This window comes from Apostichopus japonicus, chromosome 16 (genome assembly GCF_037975245.1).
Source record: "Apostichopus japonicus isolate 1M-3 chromosome 16, ASM3797524v1, whole genome shotgun sequence".
Lineage (NCBI taxonomy): Eukaryota > Metazoa > Echinodermata > Holothuroidea > Aspidochirotida > Stichopodidae > Apostichopus > Apostichopus japonicus.
In genome coordinates, this window is record NC_092576.1 from 31,408,735 (window position 1) to 31,423,159 (window position 14,425).

General features: G+C 36.7%; 1 protein-coding gene across 2 annotated transcripts in view; it reads left to right on the forward strand.

Annotated features, from left to right (window-relative positions):
* Positions 1-5,163, forward strand: part of LOC139982138 (uncharacterized) — a 46,202-nt gene extending 41,039 nt beyond the window's left edge. For both annotated transcript variants that reach the window (XM_071994740.1, XM_071994741.1), the window contains exons 9-10: positions 831-947; positions 4,850-5,163. In XM_071994740.1, coding sequence (XP_071850841.1) covers positions 831-947; positions 4,850-5,062 — 330 coding nt within the window. In that variant the 3' untranslated portion in view covers positions 5,063-5,163. The remainder of the gene's footprint in view (positions 1-830; positions 948-4,849) is intronic.
* Positions 5,164-14,425: the final 9,262 nt, after the last annotated feature.

The following is a 14,425-nucleotide window of genomic DNA, read 5'->3' on the forward strand; positions in this document are numbered from 1 at the left end:
TAGGTTCAATCACCTAAAACGGCACCTTAGCTTGATCAATTACAGTCTTATAATTAATACCGACAGGTTTGTACAGTCTGGCGACCGACAATTTAAGCTGCCTACACTGCTGTTGTTCATTCAAATCAAATGTCCATAACAATGAATGTAAAATGCATCATGTTTGTTATCTGATTATAACAGAATCATCTATAAAACAATATTTTAAAAAACAACATGCAAAGAGACGAAATTGGCAACAGAAAGCTGATTTTAAATAGCACATTAGCCACTAAAAGTAGACAGATTATAGTAAGTAATGTAACTATGGTGTTTTGGTCCGTTTTACGTATTGAATTTGTTAAATTGCCATTTAATATCGTTAGCAGTCTTTTATTCAAGTACAACGAGAAATTTCTGGTCAAGAATAAATTTAACAAAGATGGCGTTGTCTATGTTTCTACATATACATACTATTACTACTACCAGGGAGTTGTACATAACAACTCCCTGCTACTACACATTAAAATAATCAAATTCGGCTTCGAAACTCAGCCTGCAGTATTTATCTTAAGTTCTCTGTTTGTCATACCTTAAGGAAAGTATAACAAATATCTAAAGAAACTAGCTGGTAGGTAAAAGTTACATTACACGATTGAATGTTTTCTCTCTGTCAATCTTTACTCTGCAATTCTCTCTGAAAGATATCTGTCGAGAGGTATTGATTTTTCCCCCGATATATTCAAAGTAAGGATCTCAAGTCACGCAAAACCAAAATACAGCTAATAATACGTAACATATTATATTTGTAATTTATTTCAACTAATATTACTTTTCTGTGATAATATTAGGTTGATGTAGATACAGTCAAGTGTTTATGCACAGAGGAAGTGGAAATTTCAGACGAAGACAGTATTTCAAGACAGAGATGTACTATACAGCTTCTGGAGAACGCATCAGCCCATGACGTAAGTCAATAACTGCAATACGCTATTTGTTCATTATAACAATGATGTGTTATTGGTAACAGGAAGACGTTTTTTAGCATGTACTTTCATCATTAATGTACATGCAAGGAATTTGCTGTAAAATAACAGGTTGTTTTGGATGTGAAAGTACCATAGCAACGTTAATTATCATTAAAGAGGTTATAAAGTGGTTTGTTTTCATGTCTTTGAATGGTTTATCTACATTACTACAACACCATCCATGCACAACTTTCCGTAAATGCGGCTTCAAACGCCAGAAATTCGCTGTCAAAGTATTCCCTAGAGACCTCTCGAGCTGCCACTCATAAACAAAATTTAAAGCTGCCCACCGCAGTTCATCTGACGTGATCAAAGGAACTATTACAGCTAAAGCCGTCTCCCCGCTGTTTACCGATACGGCGTTATACAGTTTATTACATGAGAGAATTGAAATTAGGAACAAACCAGTAGAACAAGTCCATTCTTATAAGTATCTGGGAGTTTTCATTACTGATAAATTGGAGTGGGGTGAACATGTGAATACTGTTCTGGCCAAAACTAATCAATGTATGTTCTTTCTACGGAAGCTCAATTTATTCAGACTAGACGCCTCTCTCATTTCTTTGTTCTACAATGCGGCCATCGAGACCATTATTACATTCTGCTTGGCTGCATGGGGTGGCAATACGACTGCTAGAGACATGGCTAAGATGAATACACTAGTTAAAAAAGCGAGGCGAGTTTGCCGGTCTGATGATCTCAGATCAGTAGATGAGCTGCTTGTCAGGGTAACTAAAAGAAATATTATGTCAATTACGTCGTCGGAACATCCTCTAGGAAATCAGGTTGATTATAGCAGTCGAACTGGCAGGCCAATTGTCATCAGATGCCGGACAGAAAGATACAGACGTTCGTTCTTGCCAAGGGCCATTCTTAGTCTTGCCAACGAGTTTTGTAGGAAATAGGGTTTTTTACTATATGCCAGTACATGGATTTTTATTGTCTTAAGAAATGTATATATTATAAATCTTATGTTTTGATGTATTTTTGACTGTTTTATGTATGTTATACTGAGATGGAGTGAACTCCAATTCCTTTTATGGTCAATAAAGATTCTTATATCTTATATGTAACCACAACAGTCTTCTCATCAATTAAAAATGTCTTCTCCCGAATCTTCTGATTCCGAGGATATGGGACTTCACCTCTCAGGACATTCGTGAGCTTTGACGAAATTGATTTTCTTGAGGAAGAAGAGGAGGAAGTAGGTTTTGAGGGTGATGAAGATATTGGTGTTTTGCCCTATCAATTGAGCCCCTTGCAGAAGAATTGTAAAACAATCCCGCTGGCCGAGACGCGTCGCTGTCGATCGAAGTACGCGAGCAGAACGGTTGGACTACACTGAACCAAAACTGTTCGGTTTAGCATAAACAAAAACCACCGTTATTAAGACCACCATATGATTTAAATTATCTCGAATTTCGATGATCCTGCTACTTAACTTCATAGCGAAGCTTCTAGAATTTTGTTACTTATAGTGCAAGGAAAATGTGACATTCTGTACAGTGCAAGTGCAACCCTATAATACAAGTAGTGGTAAAATGGGGTCTAGACCTAACTAATGGACGTAAAACAGGCTAGTCCGTGTAATTGTATCATCCAAATGTTACGTAACATCATAACACAAAGTGTTTTACCACAAAAGAAAACTTGCAGATCTAGTATTGATTGTTCTTAAACCAAAATATTAGGTAATCAATAAAAAAAAATTGACTTTTGCTGCATCAAGGAGACCTAGGCTATGGTCATAACAAGTAATTTGGCAATAGTATAGGCCTACAGGCACTCGTAACGTTGTGTATGTGTAGGTAAGTACATAATTGAATGGAAAATACATGTAAATAGGAAGTACAAAATAACCAGGATGTCTGTGGGTCCTGACAGGTAAAAACAATTCTACCGTAAACCATTTTGAAGGGACCAATGTTTAACACAGAGCCGAGGTTGTGTAGGTTACTTGCCTGTGAGAATGTATTCAACTATAGTTTCAATTTGAAATCATAGGCTAAAATCAATCATACCAGATAGCTTCATCAGCTTCAACATTACAGGTGAGTCAAATGGAAACTTCCAGCGTTTAAATCATCTACAAGGGGCGGAGTTACTAGTTGAAACTGTGTTATTGGAGGTGATGGTAGCAATTACATGATGTTGATACATATTATAAGATAACTTGTTGTAATATGGAACGATTTCACAGTATAAGCAACACAACAAAGAAAGCTTATATACCTACAACAATACACATAATTTAACCACATTTGCACAACATTTGCATTTATACTTTAGAGCGATACTATCAGTGGATAGTTGGTTTACAAGATATGTGGGGCATGTGAACATCTCAATCAATATTATATAACATAGGAGAGTGGGGTGTAACGATTTATCTGAAAAATGAAATCAAAACAGAAGGACCTATTGATGAAATCCCCCTCTCCTTAGATATTCGAATTTGTTATAAGGACAGTCTACAGTCATTGTACATACCATAGCATCGTCTTGGACACAGGAGGAATCATGGGGTGCGAACTGTGTCAACATTATACAACATCTATTTCAAAATAGGGGCGGATATATTATGCAGGTTTTTGTCCCACACTGCTTGCCATACATGTCTGCATTTATGTGGCACCTTGGCTTGTAAACGCAATTACAACAAATATACATGATGGAATCAATATGCATTCCTAAGCCAAATCTCTGGGAGCTTCCGTAACAGCAAAGGATGAAGTACATTAAAGATACGATATTACAGCTCTGTATTAGTGTTCAAGTATGCTCACTTAAAGCATCTCTCATCACATGTACCCAGCAGGTTCTTCCAGTATACAATAAAGGAGCTTAACAGCTTTAACTTTCCAAATAAACAAAATGATCATAAAAGACGGTTACACATAATAACACTAAATATAGTTCCACACAAGAGCATGTTTAAGTGATAGTGATATTTATGGGTTGGGTATGTGATTTCCATATTCTCTAAACTTACACTTTGATATTGCTTCAAAGAGGTCAAAATGTCATTTGAGGGCACCAGACTGGTAGACAGATGTAAACCATACTAGCCATGTATTCGTTGAAGTATATATTTATCAGTTTGGTATTCCTGTCCCTACAATAATTTAAATTAGACAATATAGAACATTTACAGCTTATTACATTAAGTCCATATTAATCAACCAATGTTAAAATGAACTGAACAAAGATCCCTTCGTTTATCTTTATTTTACAATGAGAATATATTTGAGGAAGGATGGGAAAGGGTGACTCATTGATCCAACGCTATTCCTTTCTTGAAGTATGCACCAGTGCCAAGACAACAAATCAGTGGATATCAAATCAGTGTAGCTAGTAGTTAGGAAGCAGTGTAGCTAGTAGTTAGGAAGCAGATTATGGTGATAAATTGAGCTGAATAGAAAATCCCTTCCGTGAAATGACGTCAAAATATGTGATTAAGTATATGGCGTATAGCGTCATACAGTGAGTCTGTGTGACTCCTGATGTCACATAATTAAACACAAAATTACATTTCTTTTTTTCCCCGCTTTCGTGGGTAACAGGCAATATAAACCCACCTTGTCATAATTGTTCACATACCCCCACCCCCCCTTCCCCCGGAAATCTTTAAATATGTACAGTGCTTAAGGCTTATTTTAGAAACTTCTTCAAACTATGATTGAACGACATTTAGACAAATTAAATTTCGTGAAAGATACATTACAGTAATGATATAGAAATGTACGACTTTTAGAGTGGTTATCGATCAGTGGATAATACTAAATCGAATCTCCTGGAATCATTACTGTAATAATGCCGTTATTTTTCTTCCCTTCTTTCAGATTCCCATCTCCTGTCTGAATCTGAGAGGATCCTTCAGTACGATTAATGCTGGTAAAATCATCCTACAGTCAGGGCTACGTCTGTCGTGTCCTGTATCAGTAAAGAAGGTAGTAATACGTATATACAATGCAGGAAGAGAAATGACAGAGACAGAGGTTGTTGACATATTGATGTTTGTACAACATTCACATTTGTTGGAGGAGCTAACGTGAGTATTACAACGAGTATCGTATCAACACGTATCTGCAAAACACATTCATAGAGAGTATAGTATCCTTCCAAATACACCGTATGGCAACATAATTTATCTACGCGCTATTCAGTCATACCACAGACGTTTAGTCCGGTCACTTTCCGGTTTTTTAGCTCATACCAGCATGCTGGTGTGAGCTATTGTTACAGTGCGGCGTCTATCACTCTATCATTCTATCACTCTATCACTCTATCCGTCAACAATTGGTAAAACCGCTCCCACTCGCACAGTGTTTGATGGAATTTCATGAAACTTGGACACAAGGACCATTGGGTATAGGGCCATCAGAGATGGTCCAAAATTTGGGGTCAAAGGTCACCTGTGGGCCGTAATGGGCCATTTTGTGGAAATACGCAAAATGCTTGTTCTCCTACAGATTCCATGGTACAATGTTGAGGGTTTGTCACGATAGTACTATGGTAGTTTTACCTTCAGGGTGTTCATGAATTTGAGATCAAAGATCAACTAGGGGTCTTTTGTGGCCCGGGCCGCGGCCCTATATTTTCAAATTGCTCCTGTTCGTACAGTGTATGGCCAATTATCATGAAACTTGGTCACAATGTTCCTCGGGATGAGAGTTACGAGGGGTGTTCGGAAAATTGAGGTCAAATGTCATCGGGGGTCATTCTTTGTAATATTTTCAAATATCTCATTCTCCTCAAGATTTTGATGGATCATATTCAAAGTTGAACTGATGATTGTTGGATTGTGTATGAATAAGGTGATGCCTAAAAAATGTTGGTCAAAAGTTAATTAATTACAATTAATCCCCATTGTTTAAAAAAATCTGAGCCTTCACTTTTTGCCAAAGCTCCTTTAATTTGTCTCCCAGTGTCTGCAGTGTTTGTTTACATTTGTGGTTAAGCTCTGCAGAGGCTGTAAGTGGAATTAAAGCAGGACTGGGAGTTGTTATTAACTGTTGAACTGTAAGCATGAGAGCCCTATAGCCAATCAGCACTTGCCGATTCTTAGAAGTCTTTGAGCCTGAGGTATGTAGGCAGCTTGTGAAGTTATGTCTTGTAGGGAGTGCTTGTGAAGTTATGTCTGCTAAGGTAGAGGGGAGAAAGTTTACTAGGGTAGGTCAGTGCATGATATTGTTTGAGAGAGTGGGTAAAATAGGATTTAAAGGGGGAAAATAGGAATTATAGCCAGTGGTGTGGCCAGGATTCTGCTAACGGAGGGGGGGGGGGTATCCCTCATGGGCCCAAAATTGGTTTTGTGGGCCCTACATTTTTCAGCTCGAAAAGGTATGAGCTTCTGCACCATTGGTGCTCTAGTTATCGTATTATTTGCGCTACGGTATTTTGAATAGACGGTGTTGTACCGATGTAAATATTTGTAAATCAGTGAGATAATTAATAAAGAATGGATACTTGTGTTACAGTAAATATAGTGAGATCAATGCTGTACGTATCATATGTTGCTTGCTATGGTTATGACAGCCTTAAACCAAATAGGCAACTAGACATTCAAATTGGTTAATAGAGGAAAATGCATGTATTAGAGTTCAATCATCTTGATAAAGCAAAATGTTCCAAAATACAATGTTATTGAGCTGTTCCTGTTATTGTTTTAGGGAAGGGGTGGGGCGAGAGTTGGGGCGGGGTTGGACTCCACAATCAATTGGGTCCTAAGCAGTTTTGAACTGGTTTCGTTTACCCATTGTGTATAATATATTGTTAATGGCGAGCTATTTATATGCAAGGGGACAGAAAACCGACGTTTTACTCCTTTGGGATACGGATTCACGGTTAACCGAAATAGTATATCTGCGGTTTCCTTCACTTCTCCTTTTTGATAACATACAAGTACGTGTTTGAACAAACGCATTGATCCAAAATTCCTAACGATGTCATTTCTGCTTCTGTAATACAAATAATTGGCCAAAACATTGTTATGCTTTTTACCAATTGGAATTGACAGAATTTGACGAATGTTAGCCCCCCCCCCGCTCCAGAATATCTGTTTCCTTCCTTTTACAAAGTAATAACGGTAAACAGCGGTAAAAGTTCAAAAAGAGGAATTCCATTCTGCCAGTATCAGTTACTTGTTAAATATACGCATGCACGGTCAACCGTTCTTGTCAATCTGCACTTTCTATTGCATTACTTATTTTAATAATATACAACAAATACGGAACTGCATCTTTCATCCAAATCGTCATCGAAAAGATCAGCAAGATAGTAAGAAAGGGATAGATATTCACTGCATAGCAGGGTTATGAAAGGAAAGCCGAATGAAAGAGACCGCTTATGTTAATTAGGAGGGGGAAAAAAACGTGCTAGCCATGTAAGTTCGTAAACTCATAGGAAGCTGGCCGCAAATTTAGCCGCATATGATACCGCACATTCCTTTTGTACGTAAAAACTGTTTCTATCAATCATTTCATTGTAGTTTCACACGATCGAATAATTTTCATTTCGAAGATTTGTTTTTCTATTACGCTTCTATATAAGAATATTTCGACTTTTTCTCTTCACAACTTCCTGCATCCTCCTATATTATGATATCTGTATTTCGACTTGTTGAAATTGGTTCTTTTAATATCAAATTTACCAAATTACATGGAGCGTGAATGTAAGGTGTAGGCACTTTTTCAGACAAAATCCTTTGTTTGTCCCAACACAGGGTCCCGAACTTTCCATTACACACCTTACTCTTATAATCAGTCTAAATTTCAAAGTATTACTACAGTATTAAAAATATTATTATTTTGATCAAATTTATTTGTAATAAAGGGCCAAATAACAAGATAAAACAAATATTCCTGACATAATGTTAATACATCGGAAGTGGTAAGCAGAAAATGCGTAGTCGGCCTGTCAGTATCAAGTTTCTTGCACACACACACACTGTTAGTAATGATCTGATATTGCAGAAATGATATATTTGGGCCTAAAATTTACAATCAAAGATGGTAACATTTGTAATTATTTTCGTAATCGTACGTCATTGTACATCTCATCAGGTGCCAGTTACTTGCCGGCAAAACTGGCCACCATCATTCTACCTAGTAGCCTGGATGGATCCTCGACCTGACAAACTTTGGAATGTTCGTTTTTTTTTCTCGAAAAACGTCAAGATGACAAACGCAACGGTCTCCTCGACAACCATCACACTCGCGAGACGAAACATAATTGTTCACCACCCCCTCCCCGAATAGTGACACCCGTGATCGCTCTGACGATCTATTATTTAGATCCGGACTATAACTTCCCCGAAAAAATCTGACAACTGTCTCATGTTCCGACGGACGGAAACTGATACGATGACTCACTTTGTCACAATGTTACTTCTGGTGGAGGAGCAATACTTTTCGATTCCATTATTCCTATAAAATGACTGTATTAGTTCATTATATCTGTCAATAAAAAAACGGAATATGAGTGAGAAATTTTATGTAACAGAAAAGAAAATGGAAGGGAGAGTAGAAACTGTCATGGTTTTAGTTCGTGTAACCTTTTTATGCCTAACTTTCAACTATTTTCCACCCAAAAGTGAATTATATTAATTCTTATTTAAAGTTTACCTTAGCAACAATTCATTTGGTAACTTAGACTATACCCATAATAAATTATCGAATTGACTCATTATCTTTGAGCGATGATATAATACATTATACATAATTATAATGATACACATGACACTTTAACAGCAATATCAGTAAATAGAGCAGGTTGAAAAAGTTCATTTTATTGTTGGTATTTGTGTAATGAATTCCTAACATAAAAGATAAGTACATAAGCTCACCAGTAACTTGGTGATTGACTCTTCATTCCAACTGCTAAGATAGTATCAGATGTGGGAATCCAACAATATAACTCATCTGGAGCCCGGTGGCATGGTGTCCATATAATTATCACGCATTAAATATATACACAAGAATTACATTTGATAGGTGTCACACCGCGTGTAGGAAATGAAGGGACTACCTCCGCGAGGCCCCGACGAAACGCATCAAAACAAAAAACAAAAATGCTTGAAATTAAAACTCCTCCTCGTATAGCACAAGCCATGAATGTTTTTAGAATGCGAGATGATATCCTATGGATTAAATCTATATGAGAATTCCTCTTGGTGTTATTACAGAGGATAAAACATAACGTAGTGCAGATTAGTTGTAATATACAGTTGCATGAGTCTAGCAGACAAATCTTGCTTCGAGGGTGAAGTCCTTCTATCAAGATGGCTGCACATGGTATGAATACAGAATTGTGTCATGTGCTTTTTTCCAGACTGTCTCTTGATTGGCCAGTTGTTGCCATGATACAAACATCTACTAGGGTATATTAGTGAAGGTATTTCAACAACAGGTGGGCTTGCCTGATTAATATTCTATTGAGTCACACTGTTGAATAGGCTGACCAGCAGTGAACAATAGAGATGATTTCAAAAGGAATTGCTGGTCTGTTAATGGTGAAAGGCCATTGGTGAAGTGCAAATGTTTCTAGAATTTATGATAACATTTCGCTACAATACTATTAATACGCATGCGTAGTGGTAATCAGTAAACTGCACGCTCACCACTTGTTAACTTGTGTTAACTTGTTTTTACTTTCAAATAATGGAACTACAGATGGAAGGAAAGCAGTAACTAAGAATGAACGCAATCTACATATATATAAAAATATATTGTGCATGAAACAAACTAAAAAGAAAATGCAAAAAATTGTAACACATAAATGACCGAGTAAAACCTAACGCAATCGTCCATGGTTGGCGCAGTTTCTGACGACGTCCGGATTAATGCAAATTTCGTCGATAGAATTACGTGCCAATGGAAGCACCGTTTTAATCTACACCATGGAACGTCTACATGAAAAGAAAAAAAAACATATTCCCCTAATACAAAGAAGATATGCCATAAATGTCCGCAGAATGTATAAAATAATTGCCTGAAGACTTCTCATATAAGGTTAACATGTTAAAACATGGTATGAATCACTGTAATGGATCGAGGTTTGCTTCTTGATAACAAAAATTTGTGTTCACCGAATATTGAAAATTGTTTGCAAAGGATTTGGCATACCACTGACCAATCAAATAATAGATCAAACATTATTAGTTGTAAATTCTGAAAATGCAATGAATAACGTTCCTTCGCTCAAATCTTGAAAGAAACCATCTACTATTGCTTATCAATCCTGTATTCAAAACATGTGGATACATATGTAGACGTTTCTTACACCCCTGTCTTTATATCGTAATCCACGTGTCAGTTACGCACACCAATGAAAGCCCGGGTCACACCATGTATACAATGGATACAACATATTTGGAGGTGTCTCTCGAACTGGCAATTTCGTGATACCAAAATATGATAGCAATCTGGCACAACAATTACACATTTTATCATTCACTTTGAAAATATATCACTCTTAAAAATGTGGTCTAAATAAAGTTACTTGATATTTCCGATTATTAAAAGGCTTCATTTGTGCTTTATGTTAAACCAGTTTTCTTGCTAAAGCAACGTTAGTCCTGAGGAATCGATACAACATCATTTGCCGATTGTATCAAACACGTCTAAATTTAATTGATGATATAGTTAAACACCTATCAGTTATATTGAATAAAACTGAACTATGTTAATAAAGTACCACATGGATATTAGCAGATTTCAACATTTTTCAAATCATTTGGAATAGTATTTAAACAAAATCAATGCAAAGCATGGACCGTTTAACTGGCCACACAAAACCAATTCCTCAATATAATGTATAAAGTATATCAGGCAGAAGTCACACTACACTATGTGATTTCAAACATGATGTAGTTGACAAAAATTAACTGAACACAAAACAAAAATAGATCATAATTTAGAGTAAGATAATTGTCTATCATCATTGTCAATTGATTACAATCTCACACAGTATATTAGAGCATGAACAGATATCACATTTTACTGCATTAACAAAACAAGGATGGCGTCCTCCCCTATATAGAATGGACTGACGGTAGTTTAAAGAACGGTTCTTCCGCAATCTATAAACTAACTAGAACATCAGTATTTGTATACAAAAACTTGTCATTGTAGTGCGTGGTGAAGGCCATGGTTAGTTATTTAGTTCATATTCAATGGAGGGACTTTGTTACCGCAACCCTTTTGAAGTTATATCGGTCAAGAAGAAGCAAGGTCGGCGTTTGGTCCTTTAACGTAGACCAAAGCTAGGCTATATTGTGTAGTGTTAATAAACAATACTCTAGCTAGCATGTGCCTGCAATATAAACGAAGAAATGATGAATAAAATCATCAGAACCAAGCTTTCAATCACGAAACACGCCTGTTTCGGACGTGACAAAGAATACACATAGTCATTGACATTGATTGGTCAAATAGAACAAAATTTCAACGGTACTGTAACATCGCCTAGTTAGCGAAATTTTACAAACCGTAAATGACATACGGTGGTTTGCCGTATGGCATAAGGTAGTTTGCACCGAAGGCCTAATGGAAAATTAATCATGTAGGCTTATAGTCTATCTTTGCAAATGTAACACCCTCCGGTCTATTAAAAACTGCTTGGTCGATTTCCTGGCCCTGGTTAATCATTATCCAATGCACGTTAACTATACCATAGTCGGGCATGGTATATAATACATTGCCACAATAGAAACGTTACAAGTAGCTATGTTCCATGAGCTGAAGAAGTGCAGATAATACGCCGAGTCGTTGCGAATAAGTACGATTAACATTTGTTGCCTGCAATATTTTGGCAGGATGTTGTTCAGGATGTTTTGTTCAATTTGGGAAGTAGAGAATTTTACGTATTGTTTTGAAGAAGTATGCTACTCAAAGAGATCTTTTTTATCTACATGTGCAGAATTAACTGTTCGCCGCCACATTTTTTTGCAAATCTGAGTCGGGTTTTTTCCCTGCGTAGCTAACATGTGAATTTGAAATTGTTTTGGAGAGTGTATGTTTAGCTTGCATTTACCAGTCAGCCATGTATATGATGGCGTGCGATAGTAATTCCAATATTGTAGCGCGTATGGGCACTACAATAATACAATTGACCTTAAAGAGGGGGCCAAAATGGAAAATATTGATATAAATCATCGTTTTGTTTACACTCATAGCTTTTAAATGATACCCAATTTTTGTCAAACGAAGCTTGCATCCTTGAAGAATAAACAATCAAGATATCGAGGGTAATAAAACTTTCTAAAAAAATTGTTTATACGGTAATGCGGCATGACATCAGTTGAGAAACTCGGCACACTTCCGGGACAATATGTTAACATTCTTGAACGTCCGAGAACAACTAGTTGCAGTGCTCTGTAGTAATTGAGATTTTGAGTTTTGTTTTGACGTAAATTGATCTCGTAACTGTTAAATATGCCAAGCCGATGTGTGGTTGCAGGTTGTTCCACCACAAGGACGGATTTCACCTGCACGCTTTTCCAAAATATGACAGATATCGAAGAATTTGGACATGACTTGTTCAAAACACTAAACATACACAACCTGACAAGTGCCTGTAGGCCTATACTATTACCAAGTTACTTGTTATGACCATAGCTTAGGCCTCATTGATGCAGCAAATGACGATTTGTTTTTATTGGTTACCTAGTATATTGCTCAAACTTAAAGCCAGTTGGTTTTAGAACAATCAATACTAGATCTACAATTTTTCTTTTGTGGTAAAACTGTCGATGTGTTATGATTTAACGAAACAGTTGGTTGGATAATGCAATTACACGGTCTAGCCTGTTATAATGTCTATTAGTTAGGTCTAGACCCCATGTTACCACTACTATTACTATAAGGTTGAACTTGCACTGTACAGACTGTCACATTTTCCTTGCACTGTAAGTAACAAAGTTCTAGAAGCTTCGCTATGAAGTTAAGTAGCAGGGTCATCGACATTCGAGATAATTTAAATCAAATTATATTCTTAATAACGGTGGTTTGTTTGTGCTCAACCGATCAGTTTCTATTCAGGATAGTCCAATCGTTTTGCTTGGGGACTTCAGTCTGCAGCGACGCGTTTCGGCCATCAGGATCGTTTTACAATTCTTCTGAAAGGGGCTCAATTGATTAGGAAAACACCGATACTTTCATCACCTTCGAAAACTATTTCCTCCTCTTCTTCCCGTAGAAAATAATTTTCGTCAAAGCTTACGAATGTTCTGAGAGGTGCAGGTCCATTTCCTAAGACATGAGAACCCACCATTTCATCTCCTCTTTAAAGACTGCTAGTTTACGATCATATGCAGTTTCACACCAGGTGGGACGAGTTGGATGGCTTATTAGGTACCCTTAACGTTGAGTGGGTATCTGGTTTACAGCGGAGCTCGTTTTGATTTATATCATCAGCATTAAGAAAATCTGTTCAAAACGGAATATCTCGATAAAGTTAAAAGTAATGAATTCTGTACAATCGAACCTGATGAAACTTAGAGAAATAAGTACGCCACAGTTATTTCCGATCCTAATAAAATTTATTGAACGCAACGTATATCAACCATACCATGAAGGATGAACTTTAAATGTTAGTTTTGAACAAACGTAGGATAACAGTCAGCAAACCAATTCGAGCAAGTATTATAAGGACTTTAGGACTGGCCTCCTTGTCTGTTTCAACCGATTGAATTTGAAAGTCAAAATTGTGTAGTATTAGTTTGGAGAATGGTTATATATTTTAATATTTGGCAAAATTTTTATATTAAATATTTGTCCCTCGATATTATTGAAACTTCTTTAGTCATTCAAATGACGCTTGACTAGTCCAAATTACAGGCAGTATTGTTGTTGGATATCTGGAACGGGATAAAAATTTAAAATTTATAACGTCATGCATAGAGTGCTTATACGACAACGTATTTTCGGTTCCATAATGATGTAGCAAATATAGAAAAAAAAAAAAAAAACTTATTTTCTCCGTTTTTAAATTGAGAGTTTGTTGCAGCCAGTTGATAAAAACAGTTTTTGCTTCCTTGCTAAAAGCAAAGGAACCTATGTATTCAGGTTAGGGTGTGTGTGTGTGTGACGCTTTAGCTTGTATGCACGATAACTCAACAAGGGATTGACCGATCATTACCATACTTAGTGGGTGAGTGGCCCATAGTAAGTAGATAACCCCAATTGATTTCCGTGCTCATATCATGAATATCAATGAGGTCACAGGGTCAAACGTGAAAAACTCCAAATTGCAACTACTTGGCTACTATTAGTTGGAATTTCGTCAAATTTGGTATGATCATATTGGTAGATAGTCTTCACACACTGATGTGTGTTGCAAGTAATATCATGCATATTTATTAGGGAGTGGGGCTTAGCAATATTTCGGTATGAAAAGTTTGTATGCACGATAACTCA